We start from the raw sequence: 20,669 nt of genomic DNA, 5'->3' as shown, positions 1-20,669 counted from the left end.
CTTTCATGCCACAGGGAGCTCGTGGATTCCCGGGAACTCCTGGTCTGCCTGGCATCAAGGGGCACAGAGTGAGTGTGTTTGTTGTCCTAGAAATTCCAGCATAAACAGGCGGGTGTTTATATGTCATGTAACCTGACGTCTCTGTCTTTTAGGGTTATCCAGGGCGTGACGGTGCAAAGGGAGAGACTGGAGCTGTTGGTGCTAAGGTGAGATGTAGTGATTTTTCTGACAGACCCACAGCTTGACACTTGTTTAATCCCCCAAGTTGCTGAACCATAATAACAGTTAAATCCTCTGTTCAGGGTGAATCTGGTTCTCCTGGAGAGAGCGGCGCTCCGGGACCAATGGTATGAGTTGTGGGCATTACACACACACACACACACACACACACACAGGTTTTTATATCTTCGTGAGGACATTTAATTGACATAATGCTTTCCCTAGCCATTTACCCTAACCATCAAAAATGAATGCCTAACCCTAACCCTCAGACCATAACCTGTTGGTCCCCACAAGTATAGTAACATTCCAATTTTTGGTCCCCACAAAGATGTCTAAACAGGTATACACACACACATTTGGTAAATGATGGTAATGGTGAGAACTTCTCCTCTTCTTTTCCCTCACAGGGACCTCGTGGTTTGCCTGGTGAGAGAGGACGTCCTGGAGCCAGTGGAGCTGCTGTAGGTGCCATGTTTCTCTCTAAACTGTGGTGTTGGAAACAAAACTTAATATAATTTATAACAGATGGTTGGATTGTCACCCCTTCTCTTTGTTTAGCAGTAAAGAAGTAAATTTAGAGCATTTATCAGGTGCTTCTTTTAGGCAGTTATGGCGATAATTGCATTAACCTTTAAACACTGTGTCGCGTTATTTGTTGATTATAAGAAATCATTTATCCAGCTGTGTTTTTTCCTGACTTGTCCTCATAATGCACTGTTCACTTTATTCAGGGAGCTCGTGGAAATGATGGCCTGACCGGTCCTGCTGGTCCACCTGTAAGTGTCCTCTTAGATGTCATGTAGTTTCCTTTTATTTTGTCCACATTTGCATTGAGATCTGGTAGGAAATACTGTACATGAAGTCAGAGCTGTGTTTCTCTACATGCACATCTCCACAATATGATAGTATCTGATCTTTCACACCTGGATGTGTCAGTGATTAATAGCCAAACTGACAGGCTATTTTCTCTCTGTAGGGCCCCGTTGGACCTTCCGGAGCTCCAGGCTTCCCTGGCTCGCCCGGTGCAAAAGTAAGTCACATGTTTATCTAAATGAAGCTCTCAGCACCTCTTCATATTCACCTTTGTGCTGGTTATTCTCTTTTGCACTGTTTGCCTTCTTTCTTTCTGTCAGAACACTGCCAGAAAAACTTGAATCACTTATTTAGGATTTTTCTGCACGAAAATAAAGTTAAAGTGAATATAGTTTTAGGAAGATTTTCTTTATATGAGGAAAAAAGTTATTATCTCAGAAAATGTCAGTACCCAGCTCAGGGAGGATTTTGTGGGGACAAGATGAAATGCTTCAGTGAAATTGGAGATGCCTGTGCTGCACTGAAAAGTGCTTTAAACCTCCATCTGTGTGGAAAATTGGGGAGGAGGGGGGGGTTTAAAGTGTTATTTTCCCTCTCTCACTCCCCTTACTGTCTTTTTTCTTCTTTTGTGTCTCTGGTTTGAATCTGATTTATTTCTCCTCCATGGCAAACAGGCTCAGATCTGTGCTCAAGGGGCCTGTGCTGGTGGTTTGCTTTCTTCTTCAAGCCCCTTGATTGTTTAAGAAATCTCATAGGAATTGCAAATGGAGCGTCTCTTTAGAAAATTCAGGAGTGTTTCCTTGAAATAGCGAAGGCAAGCTAGGCTCAAAACGAGGGAAGGGGTGTGTTTGGAAATTTCATCATGTTATATTCAAAAACACGCACAGTATAGTTTTGTGTTTATCTGCAGAAAAGTCTGAATGGCTTTATGTATGTTTATGTTTCATGCCTTCGATGCCTTCAGGAACCTAAACTTCTTAAATGTGTTGATGAGATGTTGCCTCATTTAAGTCCTTTCAGTCCTGGCACAAAAAAAGCTAATAAGACAGAAGCAACATACACATATGAACCTTGACTGCAAAAACTAAAGAAACTATCGTTGTGAAATAAACAAATGTGAGATGGACAGTTTTTCTTCAGCTCCTGCTGCAGATGAATTCTATTATCCAACAGCGACTGAGTTACTGGCTCTAACATACTGAGATTTTTTCCCCCACTAAAAGCAAATTTAAAAACTACAAATTTGGCAGAGGTCTCATTTTGTCTTCATCTTTAGAGACAGTAAATTATTGGCATTTACAAAAGGCTGTAACATCAATGTTTTTGCACATACCTTTGACCTATGTGAGGTTATAGTTACTACTGCATGTGAAAAGCCTGCAACGCAGCAAGAATGACAAACACATTTCATGCATCAGCATGAAGTTGCACACTGCCACTGTGGTAAAATCTCTGGCTTTCGTCCGCAGGAGGTGGGAGCTCAGAATATTGAGTTAGGCTTTTTAATACTGAAGCACAAAACCTTGAAAAATCTTCTCCTCCTACATCTAATCCTTACTCCTCGATTTTATTTAAATGCTGTTGCTCCAAATCACAACAACTGTCACCTCGAGGCCTTTTATGCTGTTGGATAAAGAGTCCTCCTAGCCAGATATTAAAAGCTTCCAAAAGCAATAAACAATATGAATATTAGAGATATATTAAACATAGAAAAAAAACAGACATACCAAGGGAAGTAAGATGGCAACAGGAGAAAAGTTAAGATGAGAAGAAAGCCTTCTGGCAGAACGCTCTGAAGGCAAACTGCTCCCACGACCCACAAACTGTATATAAAAGATGGCATTAGCCACCAAGACTTCGCACAGGTTCTGTCTTTAGGGCTCAAGCTCAGCGTTTTAACTGTCACCATGTAGGTGTATAACAATTACACTTTGGCTCCAACCAAGTTGATGCCCTGCTGTTTTATCTATTTTGCTATAAATGGAACCACAATTTGCTAAATAAACACAGTGCTGTTTTCAGTAAGAGTTGGAATAAACATTTGAGCCCTTAAACTCTTCAGGAAAATGATTACTGAGAGGATACAGCAGGAGAAGTGATCCTCTGGGCTGTTTTAAAATAAATGTCCACACAATCAGACTTGTTGTTTCTGTAACTAGAGATGTCGCCCCCTGCTGGTGATGAGAAAGATCAGGTTTAAGCACTTCTACATTGCAATGGGTACTGAGTATTTTAATAGAAGATATTCATAATGTAAGAAGTTCATAAAGAGTTTAAATCTACTTCCTGTTTTTTAAATAAAGTTTGCAATAAGAAAGAGCCACGTCTGCAGCATCATTTTGCATCTACTTTTATCCTAAATCAATACCATTTTTTTATAATTACAAGCACTAGTATTTATATTTCACTACCAAGAAACCTATAAATCCCATAATGCATATTAAAAGGGCGATCGTGGCTCAAGAGTTGGCAGTTTGTCTTGTAATCAGAAGGTTGCCGGTTCGAGGGTCTCGAAAGGTGCTGTAAAAATGCAATCCATTATTATTATTATTATTATTATTATTATTATTATTATTATTATTATTATTATTATTATTATTAAAAGACATATGACGTTATTACATAAATCAATTAAATTAAACTATTTTTTTAATCACTCTTCTTTTCAATTCTATTTACATTTGTTTATTAAAAGCCCATCTGGAAGTCTTTTTCAGTTACTCTGTGTACTCTGCTTACACATTACTCATCTGTCCTCTGTGTTGTGGATCAGGGAGAAGCCGGACCTACTGGTGCTCGTGGACCTGAGGGTGCTCAGGGACCTCGTGGAGAGTCTGGTACTCCTGGATCTTCTGGACCCTCTGGCGCTTCTGTAAGTGATGCTAGATCTCTTTATCTAAATCTGTCAGTTCATACCACTTTCTTTTTTTTGTGAAAAGTGCAGCTCAGTTTCTTTATTACATGTTTTTCTCAGAAACTTGTCAGACTCTCTTTAGTGAGCAGAGAGAACTGTGCTGTGGAAAAGCAGCTTTTTGCTGTAGTTTAACATTGTTTGGACAGACTGTTGGTAGACCCACCCACACCATCCTGTCAGATGAGCCCCTGAACCCTTCCATCAACATCACCTGACATTTTAAATTAATAGGATTTGATTAAAGGCTATTTTTTTTTTGCAGGGTAATCCCGGTACTGATGGCATCCCTGGAGCGAAAGGATCTGCTGTAAGTTTAGCATTTTTACCTTTTCTGTATTTCAAAGTGCAACCTTCTCACTTAACGTTTTCATATTTAGACATGCAGGTAATTTTTTTCTTGCAACTTCAGAGTTACTTTACTGCATCTAATAATATTTGCATCCTATACAGAACATTTACAGTGATCTCTTATTGAATCTGACCGATTAAGCAGTGAATGATGTTGAGCTTTCTATTCCAGCTTTAAAAGCTGAGATGAAATACTTCTGATTCAGTGATCAGTCAGCTGACTGACTTCAGACCTCTCTCTGTCTCTTTTTTATAGGGTGCTCCTGGCATCGCTGGTGCTCCTGGTTTCCCTGGACCTCGTGGGCCTCCCGGGCCTCAGGGAGCCACTGGACCTCTTGGTCCAAAGGGAACATCTGTATGTACTGAGTGAATCATTCATAACAGACAGGATGCCCCCTTCATTGGAGTTATATTACTTTTAATCTATTTATATATCTGAATGTATTTGCAGTTTAATTGACCACTTGATGTTTGTTGTCCATTTCATATCCCAAATAATTAAAGCAGGTCTTAAAAGCATAATAACTCATGCATTGTTTCTCTCTCCGTCTCTCTGTTTAGGGAGACCCAGGTATCGCAGGGTTCAAGGGAGAGGCTGGACCCAAAGGAGAAATTGTGAGTTTTGTTTCCTTCGACTTGTGTCTGTATACCCTGATCGGTTCATCAGCAAAACAGAATTCATTGATACAGTACAAACACTTCAGACTATGTCATCTGACAGACCAAGTACACATTTCCACATAGTTTAGGAACGCAAACCTAACAAAACGTATTACTTTAATATGTAAAAGTACAACATATTTTTTTCCAGTTTTGTACTAACCTTGTCTGTTATTCATCAGGGACCACCTGGTCTTCAGGGACCAAATGGCCCACTAGGAGAAGAAGGCAAGAGAGGGCCCAGAGGTGAGCCTGGTTCTGCTGGACCACTGGGACCCCCTGGAGAGAGAGTAAGTGCACAGCATGCTTTCTTTTTCCAGTTCTTTAAAACATGCTGCTCGGGAACTCTTGGGAAAGTAATATTAAATATATCACAGAATATCACAGTGTCAGGGTTTTCCTACACCTAACTTACTGTTATTGCTTACTCTGTGATGGATGGGTGTGTATTCGTTGGGTAAAACTTTGCAGCCCATTTAAGGCCCACTGTGAGATTGGGATATTGCTGTTTAAATAAAGATTAAATCTAATTTTGTGTTTTCCATTTAGGGAGCTCCCGGTAACCGTGGTTTCCCTGGTCAAGATGGTCTGGCTGGTCCAAAGGTAAGCTTCATGATGGTTTCACTGACACTCCAGAGAAGAGTTTTTGTTTGTGAAAAGGAAGTGAAGCGCTCCAAACAGCCAAAATGAGCTGAGTAGAGCATGTTTTAGGCATCTGGTCAGTAGTTGCAGGTGTAAAACTGTATGTGTGAATAAATGTGTGTGAATACATTCAGTTATATGTGATACACAGACATTTAATTTAAACTTTTCCAAAAGACATAAAAAAGATGTTTGTGTCATGACGTTATTGTTGTTATTATTATTATTATTATTATTATTATTATTATTATTATTATTATTATTTTAGTGTAGGTAGTGTAGAGAATTTTGACATGCAGCATGGAGGGAGTAATATTTACTTCACTGAGCGATAAAAGCATTTCCAGTCTGATGGTGATGATATAAGCTTGTTAATAATTGGCGAACTTACGCTTCAGAAGACCAATTAAGCAAAAATAGTTCAGCATACTTTGAAATAATAGTACTTCAAACGTAGACTAGAAGCCATCAGAAAACCTTGAAAACTGTGTAACTGAGATATTCATATCTATATTTTACTTTCTTGGTTGTGAAAGCTGAAACTGCTGAAACTGTTGTAAAAGTTCTAAAGAACAGGATTATTTCTCAGTTTAGCTGTTTGTTTTTCATGAATGTATAAATCCTTTAAAATTCCAAAATATATTTTTGTCAGAAAAGATAAATAATCTGCACATATTTGACTACACTGTAAAAGGTAAAACACGATGTATATGAAAAAAGCAGCTGACCTGATTTCAACAAAGCATTTTATTGAGCGTAAATTGACTCTGGTCTCCGTGATGACTTCTCTGAGAAATCATTTTTCCCCTCATTAACTCATAACATTTTTCAAATCAAGTTAAATTGCACAAATCAGCTGGCAGATTTTAAAACGATGCGCTTAATGAGGCACGTCTTTGGGGTTCACTCTGAATTCACAAATTATTGAAGGTCATAATAAAAATGTTATTTTCCTTGAAGAGTAAAAAAAAAGTGCCATTTGTCAGCACACTTGATTCCCTTTGACTTCATCCTGCACACTTTAGGAGGCAGCAGCGATGCACGCAGCCTCCCACAAGATGGCAGCATAGCTCACAAACCCATCACGCACACTGACCTACATGTCCCAAATCACCAAAGCCAACATCTCATTAAATATTATCTTTCCACGGACAGTTTCATTTATATCACAATTAATCTGTCTGAATTTAATCTTCTCATCTCCTGCAGGTCAATGAAATTTGTTCATCCTACTAAAAGAGAAACACATCTCCTCTGAACTTTGAGATGTTTCCCGTCCTCTGTGTTTGACTTTACACTCTTCCTCATAATACAGGGAGCCCCCGGTGAGCGTGGACCCTCAGGAGCCAGCGGTCCCAAAGGTGCCAGCGGTGACCCCGGCCGCCCTGGAGAGCCCGGTCTGCCCGGTGCCAGAGTAAGTGCTTCCTCTACAGCGCGTTATTACGCATAGATGCTGGTGATCTGCAGAAATGTGCTTTAAATTTCCACAAATGTCAAAAGTGTTCAGAAGAACATGTTTATAGATAGATAGATAGATAGATAGATAGATAGATAGATAGATAGATAGATAGATAGATAGATAGATAGATAGATAGATAGATAGATAGATAGATAGAGAAGTTGTACTTCCTCTTCCTCTTCCTCTCAAATATTTAATTTCAGCTGCAGCAGTAGATTGTTTATGTGCAGTCACCAAAATGAAATTAGAAAACAGAGTTAATGAAGCCTGTGAGCAATGTGCTCTCATTCATGTTTCCGTTCTTAGTCATTTCCATCAGCAGGTGCTGCTTCCTGCACAGGGGGCTAGTCAGAGGTGTAAAATCAGTCTCACATGGTGCCATATGTTCTGTAATCCCACCTTTCTTTAGCATATGTCTGCAAAGAGATGCCCGATGACTCATCCAGATTTAGCCAGTAATTCTCCTTCCTTTCTCTGACAGGGTCTGACTGGACGCCCCGGTGATGCTGGGCCTCAAGGCAAAGTTGGACCTTCTGTATGTTCATGTACACGTTTCTTGTTGTAACAGACATTAATTAGTCGTTGTTGTTTACTTGTAAATTAAGAGAAATAACTACACGCTGTGCATCCGCTTGCTGTATTAAAAGCTGTGTGTTATTTTTAATATCACATGTGAAACAACCAGGGAGAGACTTGTAATTTTACCGAATGTGCTCTGATCACATAATGACTCATGAGTGGTTTCATCAAATTGAATTGTGGGAAATTTATCCACCCATTATCCGCCAGCCTTATACTGTAGCTTTCTTCCACGTTCTCGCTGAATTCAGGGGGCTGTGTTTTTTCTCTTTCACTTTGGGCTCCGTTTGCCACACAGTCTCCTGTTTTTAAGGATAACATTCAATCCTTATGTTTATACACTTTGTTAGTAGTGACGGTGGAGCCGTAAACTCTGTAAGCTGCACCACTCACTGAAGCCTCACTAATTAATTTAAACACCTAAAAAATAAATGGATTTGAAATAGTGCAACTCACATTTATTTGATATACAACATACATTTCTGCATAATGATTTCAGATTTGTAATATTATGATATTTGGCTAAATGTGCAACAAACAGCTAAATTTTTTGGTTGGATTACTAAATGAATGGATGTAACATTACTGAGGGATTATACACAGTGTGTCATAAATTTTGCTGTATATTAATTAGATTTTGTAGTCACATTTTTAATTTTGTTAGAGAAACATATGGCAGTTATTTACCGTTTGGCTTGACTTTACTCAGGGAGCGCCTGGTGAGGATGGTCGTCCAGGACCTCCTGGTCCACAGGGAGCCCGAGGACAGCCTGGAGTCATGGGATTCCCTGGACCAAAGGGAGCAACTGTAAGTAAAAAGAAAAAAAAGTACCTTCTATAAGGGAGTAATATTTTACAGTGTGTTGCAATGTGTTTTATTTGTCCTTTCTAAAACATAAATGCATGATTCAAAACTGCACAGTACCTGTTCAGCAACATGTGGAGTGCTGCTGAGTAATTTTATATAATTTGATGAGCATCATCACCTGTATCCACCTTTGTTCTCACAATAGGTGCAAAGGGATCAGCAGTAGCATTTTCACTAACCACTGGATTTTATTTCTGCTTTTCTAAGGGTGAACCTGGCAAGTCTGGTGAGAAAGGACTGGCTGGAGCTCCTGGTCTGAGAGTACGTTCATCGTGTTTCCATTTTATGTTTTGAAACTAACGCTCCTCAGATTGACTGCTGTGTTTTTATGAAGCATTAATTAATCACGTGCATAAAAACATAAACATGTTATGCTAAAGTAAAGTCTCTTTTTAGAGCCAAATATTTGTTATTGTCAGAAACTATAAACTTTTGATTAGCTTCATTTTTCAAGTACACAGTTTCACAGAGTCCAGCTTCAGCACGAGAAGCCTCAGTTATATATCTGTCAGATGTCTGCCCAGTTAAGAGCATCACCTTTGGCTTTAGTGCTGATATCTGTCAAACCTCCTCCTCCACCTCCCACCCCATCCTCCTCTGGCTCTCTCTTTCTTCGTCTCCCCAGGGTCTGCCCGGCAAAGATGGAGAAACTGGCTCAGCTGGACCCCCTGGCCCCGCTGTACGTATCTCTATCGCTCCCATGCCACTTTATATACCTTCAACACCGATATTATCTTATCCCTTTTCTACGTTTGCACTTAGAAGCAGTCTTTGTTATCTCCATTTCCCAGACTGCTTCTATCGTAGCTCTGTCTGGAAAAAAAAAGTCCTTGACCAAATTGTCTGTAAATCACGTCACACCATCACTGACTTACAGACTTTCAACTTCTTTTGAAGATTATGTTTCAGCAAACTAAACAAACCTTTTTGAACTAGAGAACATTTTGTATATGATAAATATTTTATTTTTATAATGTTTACTAAGAAGTGGAAGGTTTTGCAGAATTTTCCCACCATTTTAACTGTCAGCCAGACGTGAAATTGCACAATTTTAATGAATTGTACACAGCAAATCCAGCATGTCCAAATTAACACTGTCGGATTTGATTTCAACACTATTAAAGTGTCTATATGGGTCCACACCAGAAAGTGTTAATTTAACTCTTTTTGGAGAGTTGGTACGTTAACTCTGATTTAGTGTTAAACACCAAATCTGTCTGGAGTTGATAATTTAACACTTGGTGTTAAGAGTTTATATATTAACTCTCAAAGAGTATTTTAGTTTAACTACGTAAGAGTTATCTTCTAATTCATTCTAAAAAGCGGGAATTTTACTGTTCTGAACTTCTAGAAATTTTTTTTGGAAATAAACATTTACTAAAAAGATGCAATGGTTTTTGAAAAACATTTATTCTGAACTGTGCACCACAATTTCAAAACATCTTCTGAAAGATGTAACAGCATACATGTTCTCACTTTCATTAGAATTTTGTTTATCAAAAGGTCTGACATGGTAAATGCAAATAACAGCATTCTCATCACTTATTTCTTCAATACAATATGCATGTCCTTCATTCATCCCTTTGTGGAACTTCAACGCACTTCTGCTCTCCCCCATATTCCATCTTCACAAGCATATCCTGTGCGGAGATTGAATAAAAATTAGTTGACGCTAATTAATGGCACAAATAATCCAGTAAACAATTGCAGCACAGAAAAAAAAAGGAATCCTCTTTGAGCCATTACTTGTGTAAAGTATTTTCCCAAAAGACAAGGACACAGGCAACAGGTAATACTGAACTAAATGTAAAACCTCAACCTTTTTCATTTTTACCTAAACCGTGTGCACAAAACTCTGGAGGGATCTATGCTAACGTAGAATCCAGTCAGGATGTCAGCTACTGCTGTTTGCTCGTTTTTTTTTTATTTTTATGGGCGATCGTTTTCAGGCTTCAAGTAGCACCATTATACCAACATTTCACATTCTAGACATTGTTTTAGGTGTATTTGACCAAAAGTTTGACTGAAAATTCACATGCAAGCTTTTTTCAAGGCTGTGGTATTTGCCCGCAAACAATACCTTTCAGCTAGCTAAAACAGAATATTATGCTATCAGCGAGCAACATGGCTAATGCCTTTCACACAGCTTTGTCTCAACTCCAAAGAGCCACAGAAGTAAAAGCTCATAATAATAATTGAAACAATCGTTGAAAAAATGACTTACCAAGCATGGCAAACAACTCAAATATGTAGAGCAAAATGTTCTGAAACGGCTGCACTTCAGCTTCGATTGGAGCCGTGCTGGGGGCGGAGTCTGTGAATTTACTCTGTTGGTGTCATAGCCCCTGTAGGAGTTCAGAGTTAAGAGGTCAAGAGTTAATGTTTCCATTGTAACACCTCCAGATTTGACAGAGAAAGACTCATTTTTAACACTCGATTTTAACTACTATCATTTTACACCTCAGAGTTACATTAAAAGAATGTGACTCTGCTTAGAGTAAAATTAACTCTACTTTTGCAAGAAGACTATTAACACCAAAAAATTTAACACTTTTGAATTTGCTGTGTAAAGTGACTGTAATTATGACTTTTAGGGTCCTGCTGGAGAAAGAGGAGAGCAAGGACAGCCTGGTCCCTCTGGCTTCCAGGTGAGTCTGCATACTTAACGCTTTGCTATAACACCTGTGAGCATATATGAGCAGTTGTATCACTACTTTTATATTGTGCAGTTATACATAGAAACTTCAGTTTATTGCTTTTCTTCTGCTGAGCAGTGCCAGAATTGGGAACCACTTATTTTTTCTATGATCACAGTTGTTTATGGTGCAACAGAGAAATATATGTATCATTCCATTAAAGTATATTTTAATGGAATGACACATATTTAACATGTATGTTAATTACATGAATTACGTGTTGTGAGCATTCAGGAAACATTTGCCCGGTAAGATTAGGTTATGTCTACTATTTAGCTAGAAAACTGCAGCTAAAGGGGCTCAAAAACTCTGAAACTGGGCACGTCTGTCACCGAGTCATATGTTGGGTATGAGTGTTGCAGAATGGCTCACACGTATGGTTTCACCTAGATGTGCCAAACTTGCTGGGCACATGTATCCTGTGCAGCAATTTTACTTAATCTTGCAAAATCTAAAGACATTTATAATCCAAAGTGTTCAAAACTGTGACTTGACATTAGGTCCTGCTGCAGCAGTGCAACAAATTTTAGTTATAGGTGACAATAAGGAAACTGTTGTTCTGCCAGCTCAAATGTTCCTTTTCAGTGTTTGATACTGGGCCACCTGCACGTTACAGCTACAGGAAACTGTTGTTTTGGAAATCAATACCACGAAGCTCCCGGCACACACTTCATGTGCTGATGTTAATGCCAGAGGAGTCTTAGATCTCTGCAGTCAGTGAGTCAGCAGAGCTGGTGACTTTTACACACGATGCTCTGCTGACTCTTCGCAAACCCGCTCTGTGACTTTACATGGTGAGCCACTAAAGCGAATTGTGGAATATCTACAGTGGCAGAAATTTCACGAACTGACTTGTTGCGAGTGGCAACCTGTTCGAGTACCATGCTGGAATATGATGAGCTCTGTAGAGCAGCCCATTCGTTCTTGTAAAAGCAGTCTGCTGGCCAGGTGCCTGATTTTATACACATGTGGCAACAGGACTGAAAACACCTGAATTCACAGATTAAGAGGCGTGGTCTCACACATTCCCCCATATGCTCCCTTATTCAGAAAGGATGGCTGCAGCAGGTGGCTCTGCATATTTAACAGGTTGGCAGATATGTTTCTTTACCAGATGACCTTTGTGATGCAGCCCCAGAGGAAGTTGTATCCCCTCACAGGATCAAACTGCGGCTCTTTCACTTGTACATGTCATTACTGAGTTCCAGTCATAGCGCCACCTTTTAGCAGCAGAGATCTTTTCCGAGCATATTAACAATTTCCCAAGCTCCTTATTGATGTTCTAACGAGTTAGCTTATGAGTTTTCCCTGAACTGTGTTTCCATGGCAATGCAGTAAATTAAAATGTTTCAACATGAAAAAAAGAAGATGTTGTTATTCAGCCACAAATCACCTGATCTTTCCCAAGTTTCCGGTGACAGAGACACATACTGACAGGAAGATGGAGTCATACGTGACAGCCATAATTCAGTCCACAGGAAGTGATATGTAACTCCTGTCAGCACTGCAGGCCTGAAGACACGTTCATGCAACAATAACACCATCTGAAGCGTAGGGGGGTGCAGACTTGGATCTTCGCTGCATTCAGTGTTAATGCTTCTTCTCTCCTGCACACAGGGTCTTCCTGGCCCTCCTGGTCCACCTGGTGAGGGAGGAAAGCCTGGAGATCAGGTTTGTGCACTTTCATGATCAAATAAGACAAATAAGACAAAGATTTTAAAAAGTATACAAAGATAGAGTATAAGATAGGAATTTATGTACTTACTCCAAGGTCATGATTCAGATTAATTACACAGGTAATTAAACAGTTTAAGCGCTGCTGCTTTTTTCCAACGTTATCAGTGACTGCAAAAGTCTTAAGACTTAAGATGTCATCTACCAGATTTCTAAACTCTTAAAAATATATAATTACACTTAATATTTGCTTTTTGGCTTTAATTTAGTTTGGTTAGTGCTATGAGTATAAAGCATAACTAAGTATCTCAACAGCGATAGTCTTGCAGGTCTTTTAGCTTCTCTTTCTTTTCACCATTCAAGGGTGTTCCTGGAGAGGCTGGACTTGCTGGTGCCACTGGACCTAGAGTAAGTTCACGATCTTAACATAATTTCATTATACTGTAGGCTGCTGATTAACATACATGCCGCTGATTGTCACTGTGCTACTGTTCAGGGAGAACGTGGTTTTCCCGGCGAGAGAGGAGCCGCTGGCCCTCAGGGTCTGCAGGGACCCAGAGGTCTGCCTGGAACTCCTGGAACTGACGGACCCAAGGTGAGTCCAGCAGCCAATAACAAGCATGTTTTTTTAACTGATTAAATGTTGCTCCCTGAGGTTCACCCAACCCACTGCGAAACACAGTGAGATTTTCAATATTCTTATCACAGGCAGCAGAAACAGAGCAGTCTGAGCGTATAATTGAATAATAATTAGCTCGAGTGTTTGCGAGTTAAGCTGTGTGTACTCAGCATTTTAGCGTATATTTGGTGTTTTCAGCCTAAAATTAGAGAAAGCGGGCAGCATCATTCCTCACCCTGCTGCACTGAGCAGTCTAGTTAGTATGTGACAGTATATGACAATAAAACCTCTGCTCAGTTTTCCAGTTTTGAATCGCATTGCATTTTCTTTAAAAAAAGAAAAAAAAAAACGAATCAACTTAAGTGCCTATCAGGTCCCAGACTACAGGTCATAATCTAAACTGGTTCATTTATAGCTTTTATTTTATTCCAGTAAATATAAGATACTTTGTTGTCATTATACAAGAATGTACAACAGAATTACAGATACAAAGTATAAGGAGGATTAAAAAGAGAGCACAAACCTTCCTTTCCCTGGTAGAACATTTGGAAGTATTGCATGACAGGAGCCATGCTAGGTAAAAATGTACATGCTATCTAACCATCACCTAAAATCAATAAACCAAAGTTAAAATACACATTGTAAAATCTTGTCCATCCTGGTCACTCCCGATGAAAATTTAGCATCTTCAGCTCAGCCTCCTGTCTTTTTGTCAGCACCACCATCTCCAAACCACACATCATACCCGTCTCACTACCATCTTTTAAACCTTCCCTTTCACTCTCTTTACGATCCTGCTGTCACAAATCACCCCAGACACTCGTCTTCATCCACTCCATCCTGCCTGCGCTCCCTGTGCAGGCTGTCAGCTGCTTTAGATAAATATAGTGTAGTAAAGACTGAGATGCAATGCAGTTCATTTTGTTAAACTTAAATTATGTACAGTTCATTCAGATTCATATTTTTCCTCACAGAGAAACATAATCCATTCCAAAGATATATAGCACAATATCTAAACATTTTTTAATCCCTGTGTTTGGACATTCAGAGTTCGATAACAAAGTCATGTCTGCAGACACCGTAACCGTGAGGGACATGCTTACAGTGTCTGCGGGGGGGAAATCAAAAGACTCAAAAATCTGATGGAGTGGTTTTGTTACAAAATAATAGATGAGGGTTAAATATTTAACGATGTTATTCTGCAGAAGTCATTAAACACCATCGTTTGCTCACGTGTGTGCTTCAGGATATCGACTGAACCTCACACCGACTGTAACTGAGGTCTCTACGGTGTGGCTGGACTGAAGCAGAGCATTTTTCTTTCTTTTGTTGAGACAGAACAGCTTTTTCCTTCATGATCTAATGTTTGCATTTGTCTTTTTAATAACACATGTGCCTGATAAATGTTGGTGTAAGGTTGCTCCTGTGCAGGTTGTACTGTTGAGCTAATGCTAAATCAACAGAGTTACATTTGGCCACCAGGTTTCTAACCTTAATAAGCTTTTTCTTTGCTTCCAAAGCTAAACTTTCAGTGTTTCCTAGACTGAGTAAAAGCCTATTTTCCCCTAGAGGCTAAAAAATTCTAATTCCTGAGACAATTTAAGTTCAGCATCCTTAGGTTTTTTTTTACTGACTAAAATAGTAGATCTCTGATGTAATTCAAAGAGTGGAAAACAGAAGAAAACATATTTTTAATAAGCTCTCCTTTACTTTTAAACTTTCTTCCTTTGGGTTCTTGTGAATAATTGCTTTGTAGATATGAGTCACAAGCAAACACAGTTTTGTCAAAAGTTGAGGATTAGTGGTTGAAGAGCCATCAGTAACTAGAATTGAGCGTCAGTCAGCAGTTCAGGTCTGGACGTTTGCTTTATTTCTGTTTTCTGCATTCATGTTATTTCATAAATTTATAATACTTTAAAACAAAATAAAATATTTCCTACATTCACTGCAGCTGATGGCTCAGTGTGTCTCCAGTCAGGCTATACACTCACTTGCCATCTGTCAGCAATTTCCAGCCACTGCAGTGATTTGTCACAATGGCACTGTGAGCAGAGGAAGAGCTCAGAGAGGCTGCAATTCCCACTTTGGGATTGTTATCTGGTCGGATTTTAATCCCAGTTCATAGGTTTTCATCCCCAGACATAAGTGGTTAGAGGATGAGGATTATAGACTGTGAGTGTGATGGTGGTGACGATGAAGAAGGGATGAACCAACACTCTGTAGAAAAGCAAGTCTCTGAAAACGATTTGTTTTATAAGAGGGATCGTTTGTCGGCCTCTTTGAGTTAGAGTATTATTCTATAGTATTCACAGCCAGTGTTGTGCTTGTGTTAGCCCTGTGGTCATGGCTTAATGATAGGCAGAAGAAATGCTGCGTGTGTCTGATTTATAGGCTGCACGATAAAGCACCGCAGCACAGCTGAAGTTTTGACTCAGAGTGAGCCTATAGGAGTACTTTTTAAAAAAAACAATCAAAGTCTGCATTTGCTTTCAATTGTTTCAGCTTTGATGTGTGAAATAGAGATTCGTGCCTTTATGATAAAACGCCCTTTGTCCTTTTAATAACAGAATTAAAGGTAAACCCACCATCACAGCAAAACACCTGAAATTAAGATGTCTTTATGTTTAAATTAAAAGTGACCGACTCATTAGAGAGTTAGGCTTTTTTTTAACATTCTTCTGTAGCAAGAAGAAAAAGAAGTTGGCAGGATTATTTTCTCTTTTATTCTCTCAGTCATTGTCAGGTTTCGTAGATCGGACTCACGCGCAGACCACTAGTGTCTTCAAAAGGTGCATTTATTTACAGTGTTTCCTACAGTGGAATTCATATATACACATAATGGTGTCAAAGGAAAAAGGGGCCGGGGTTCCAGGGTCCAGGAGTGAAAGAGGCAGGAGTCCAGGAAGGGAAAGTTTCCATTCAGTCCTAGCACATCTCCTCTCCTTTATCTCTCTTGCTCCCGTTCAGTCGCCAGGCACAGGGGAAGAACAAGTCCAGAGGCAATCTATGCACAGGCAGAAAAAAAACCATTAGTCTCCTGGTTCAGACATGCTCATAAACTGACTTTACAAAATACAGGACGACTGACGCTGATGACTCAACGATCCAGCGACGAGTAGAGCAGACTCGCCCTCTTAAGAAGGGTTCCAATCTTTCATGATCAGCGACAGATGTGCTGATCACCTCCAGGTGCGTAGGCCAGGGGCAGGAGCCCATACTGAGCTCCGCCCCGGCAGGAGAAAGAGAGAATGGAAGAGGGCGAGAGAGAAAGGGAGAGCAGAGGTGAGAGAGAAAGGTAACAAAAACAAAACACCTGACGGCTGTCAGCTGACGAGGAGCGGAGACCATGACAGTCATCTGTTAACCTTGAAGACAACAGGCAGGGACAAAGATGAGCATCGGCCTCTTTTGTTGAATGAGCAGATGTTCTCTCACTCTGAGACGGCACCGTGTTTGTGTTTCTGACTCATATTGTGGGTTATTAAACAAAGCCCGAGCAGAATCTGTCTGAAATGTGACAGAACATCATCACAAGCCTTTTTGCAAGTCTTTTTTAAAGACCTTGACTGAATCAGGAGGTATAAAACATCTTTGTGCATGTGTAGCAGGTGCTTAGAGAAAGTAAACAGTTGAAATGTCTCCTGTCTTTGAACCCAAACCTGTCATCTCATTATATTTTTGATTAATAATAGGGAGCGATTGGACCTGCAGGTACTGCAGGGGCTCAGGGACCCCCTGGCCTGCAGGGTATGCCTGGAGAGAGAGGAGGTGCTGGTATTCCCGGACCCAAAGGAGACAGAGTAAGCCATGATGGGAAACAAGTGTTAGCAAACTGAATGCATAAACACTCAATTTGTGGAATTTTCCCTACTTGAGTATAAATTTATGCATATTTTCTTGTCACACGACAGACTTTAATTCAGTTCTTTATCCCCACAGGGAGACCTTGGAGAGAAAGGACCCGAAGGTGCTCCAGGCAAAGATGGTGCCAGAGTGAGTGACTGTCATTCATTTGGGTTTTCGTGAATGACAGTAGCTTCTGCTGAATACAGATAGAACGACTTTCATTTATTTCCTGGAAATAAAATGTTGCATACATATCTATCTGCACATGTGAATCTCTTATTTACAGCATATTATACTTTAAATGTAATCTGAAATCTAAAATATTCATTCTTTTGTTCTTTAGAATAAAAGTGTTTTGTTATTCCCGCTGCTCATTTTAAAGCAAAGTGTGAAGTCTCTGTTCTCACACTACAAACCTCTCCAAGTCTTTATACTAACTATACTTTTTTGTTTCATGTTTCAGGGTCTCACTGGTCCCATTGGTCCCCCTGGTCCTGCTGGTCCCAATGGTGAGAAGGTGAGGCGTTTTTACTTTTATTTTATTTGATCTAAATGATGTAATGTCTTGTTCTGCACAAGTCTTTATTTAAGTAGGTTTCTATAATGTAAAGTTAACCTTCTGTATGATGTTGCTGATGTTCTTCCTGTATTTTCTCGCAGGGTGAATCTGGTCCTGCTGGTCCTTCTGGAGCTCCTGGTGTCCGCGGTGCTCCTGTGAGTGTCACAGTTTATTGTTTTAGTAAAGAAAACATATCAGATTAGGAATTTGGTGCATGCACAGTGACTAGGTCAAATCATCATATATTAGTATATTATATTAAGGCTTTTAGGCAGCATGCATGCTCTTATAGATCTCGTTCACCTGGTTTATGGTGTCACAGTTCAGCACCTCAGCCTGAATTATCATCATCTTTCTTTATTCTTATATTTATACTTAAGCTTTTCAGTTTTCCTTTAGAGCCAGGCATTTTGAAGTATTGGAGCAACTATTTTTAAAACATTGGTCTCAACAGATCCGCCATTTCTCTCAGTTGGCCTAACACCTGAGTTTTTAATGCCTCTGTGTCTTCATCTTTCAGGGTGACAGGGGTGAGACTGGACCTCCTGGACCTGCTGGCTTTGCTGGACCCCCAGTAAGTAGAAAGCCATCACCATGAACTAATCTTACTGCAGACTCCTGAGTGATTTATGTTTCGACTTGTTAGCAAAGTAATAGAAGTATAATTTTACTTTAAAGTGGTTCAACTTGCTTATTTAACTGCAAGTAAAAAAATAACTGCATCTACATGGCGGGGCTTTTCTACCGCTCATATCTAGAAACACTTGGACGTCTAACTGCCTTTACGTCAGTTTTAGGCCTCGGTGAATTATTATTTTCTTTATCTTGACACATGTCTTGTTTCCTCGGTGTAATATCTGTGGAGGGAAATTAGTGTCTTTTTGTCAAACATCCATTTAGTTATTGCCAAAGACTCACGATGGACATAAAATAGATGTTTTTTAATAAGCTGCATCCCTCCAAATGGATTTCATCAATATATTTGTGGCAGCACAATTTATCTCTAAACAGGTTGTTTTTTCTCTACCTTACACAATGATTAATTATCGATTTTCTGTCAGGATGAATAACATTACAAGGTATCTAAATGCTATTTGTTTCAGAGCACACCAACTATCACAGTACATTAGGAGCTGCAATTAAAAGTTTTGAAATTGTTGTGTAATTATATCTCATGTCCTACCCCAGCTCTGTATTTGTATTCTTGGACTCTCCTAGAGCAGCTGTTATTTTATCCTTTCTCAATGCAGCTCAAGTTCAGTTGATCTTCTAAAACAGCGGTCCCCAACCCCCGGGCCACGGACCGGTACTGGTCCGTGAGTTGTTTGGTACCGGGTCGTGAGAGTTCAGGCTCGCATGTGAAATGTATGGTTTTCAGGGTTTTTATCGGTTTTAAGTGTTATTTTTTTGTATGTATCGTTAAAACCCTTGTGTTGTCCTCGGGATTCCCATATACTTGTTTGCCATTCACCCAGGGACCATTTTTGACCCGAGGACAACATTACCTCGGTTTATCTGGGTCTTTTCACGTGTATTATGAATAAATCTTCCTTTTTTTTGGTACCGGTACTGTTTTACTGTATTTATACGCAACACCTTAAAGGCTGGTCTGTGAAAATATTGTCGGACATAAACCGGTCCATGGCGCAAAAAAGGTTGGGGACCGCTGGTCTAAAGCCACAGCTCTCCTTCCTTTAAGCTAGCTTTCTTCTAATTGGCTGTCCCAGTAAGACAGAAGATTTGAAATGCAGGTGGGGCTTATGTAGTTCCACACAGAGCTACATGCCTACATGACCCACATCTTCAAAAGAGAAAAAAAGTGCATGAAATTGAGTATTTAGAGCAGATTAATGCCTGAGCTTTTGGGCATTACTATTCACTGACTGCATCATTTGAACCTTTGGTCATGTTTTAAACTGAGAGCTGTGAAAGAAAAAAAAAAAAAAAAAAATATATATATATATATATATATATATATATATATATATATATATATATATATATATATATATATATATATATATATATATATATATATATATATATATATATATATATATATATATATATATATATATAAATAATAGGTCCACTTTAAAGTGTATGTAACACAGACGCTGTGGGCACAACGAGGCTAAATGCTGCACCAGTAGCACTTGTAGACGAGAGTCATAAACTCAATGGCCTGACTTGATTGGGATTTAAAAACAGAGATTTGTGCATAATTTGATGTACTTCTCCATCATAAATGGGGTACTTAAGCAGTTTGGTATTGCAGCGACACAAAAGACAAGTGAAGATATGTCATCTTATCTTAGATCTTATATTTTTTAGTTAGATCTGTTAACCGATAATTTAACAAACCATTTAATATATGATAATGGATCCACACAGGTTACATGTTACATGCAGTGTTAGCAGGTAAACAGAACTCCATGTGTAAAATGAGCCTTTAAACAATTCTTTTAGGTAATTGTGAAAGACCTTTGAAAGTATTTGATTATTAAGACATAGTCCTTTCACTTTTTTTCCTTTGATGTATATCAACAGCTGTTTCTGTCTTTTGCTTTCAGGGTGCTGACGGTCAGCCTGGAACCAAGGGAGAGCAGGGAGAACCTGGACAGAAGGGAGACGCTGGTGCTCCTGGACCCCAAGGACCATCTGGAGCCCCTGGACCCGCTGTAAGTGTCACTACATGTATTATTTCACTATAAATATGTTTTCTAAACCCAAAATAAGGTTGCACAAAAACACTGGATGTTTGTATCCC

At 39.4% G+C, this 20,669-nt stretch overlaps 1 protein-coding gene across 1 annotated transcript in view; it reads left to right on the top strand.

Annotated features, from left to right (window-relative positions):
• LOC147331528 (uncharacterized) overlaps positions 1 to 20,669 on the top strand; it is a 48,408-nt gene that overhangs the window by 15,426 nt on the left and 12,313 nt on the right. The window contains exons 13-39 of the mRNA XM_086293940.1: positions 15 to 68; positions 153 to 206; positions 303 to 347; positions 630 to 683; positions 954 to 998; positions 1,199 to 1,252; positions 3,809 to 3,907; positions 4,212 to 4,256; positions 4,554 to 4,652; positions 4,859 to 4,912; positions 5,140 to 5,247; positions 5,507 to 5,560; positions 6,915 to 7,013; positions 7,540 to 7,593; positions 8,347 to 8,445; positions 8,713 to 8,766; positions 9,131 to 9,184; positions 11,100 to 11,153; positions 12,819 to 12,872; positions 13,239 to 13,283; positions 13,372 to 13,470; positions 17,187 to 17,294; positions 17,434 to 17,487; positions 17,804 to 17,857; positions 18,001 to 18,054; positions 18,420 to 18,473; positions 20,473 to 20,580. Coding sequence (XP_086150066.1) covers positions 15 to 68; positions 153 to 206; positions 303 to 347; positions 630 to 683; positions 954 to 998; positions 1,199 to 1,252; positions 3,809 to 3,907; positions 4,212 to 4,256; positions 4,554 to 4,652; positions 4,859 to 4,912; positions 5,140 to 5,247; positions 5,507 to 5,560; positions 6,915 to 7,013; positions 7,540 to 7,593; positions 8,347 to 8,445; positions 8,713 to 8,766; positions 9,131 to 9,184; positions 11,100 to 11,153; positions 12,819 to 12,872; positions 13,239 to 13,283; positions 13,372 to 13,470; positions 17,187 to 17,294; positions 17,434 to 17,487; positions 17,804 to 17,857; positions 18,001 to 18,054; positions 18,420 to 18,473; positions 20,473 to 20,580 — 1,809 coding nt within the window. The remainder of the gene's footprint in view (positions 1 to 14; positions 69 to 152; positions 207 to 302; positions 348 to 629; positions 684 to 953; positions 999 to 1,198; positions 1,253 to 3,808; positions 3,908 to 4,211; positions 4,257 to 4,553; positions 4,653 to 4,858; positions 4,913 to 5,139; positions 5,248 to 5,506; positions 5,561 to 6,914; positions 7,014 to 7,539; positions 7,594 to 8,346; positions 8,446 to 8,712; positions 8,767 to 9,130; positions 9,185 to 11,099; positions 11,154 to 12,818; positions 12,873 to 13,238; positions 13,284 to 13,371; positions 13,471 to 17,186; positions 17,295 to 17,433; positions 17,488 to 17,803; positions 17,858 to 18,000; positions 18,055 to 18,419; positions 18,474 to 20,472; positions 20,581 to 20,669) is intronic.

The sequence above is a fragment of the Aulonocara sp. 'chitande type north' Nkhata Bay genome, linkage group LG5, assembly GCF_057382095.1.
Source record: "Aulonocara sp. 'chitande type north' Nkhata Bay isolate Kocher_YH1m ecotype deep benthic linkage group LG5, A_spYH_male_GT1.1, whole genome shotgun sequence".
Classification (NCBI taxonomy): Eukaryota; Metazoa; Chordata; class Actinopteri; order Cichliformes; family Cichlidae; genus Aulonocara; species Aulonocara sp. 'chitande type north' Nkhata Bay.
This window is presented reverse-complemented; position numbering and strand designations above follow the sequence as displayed.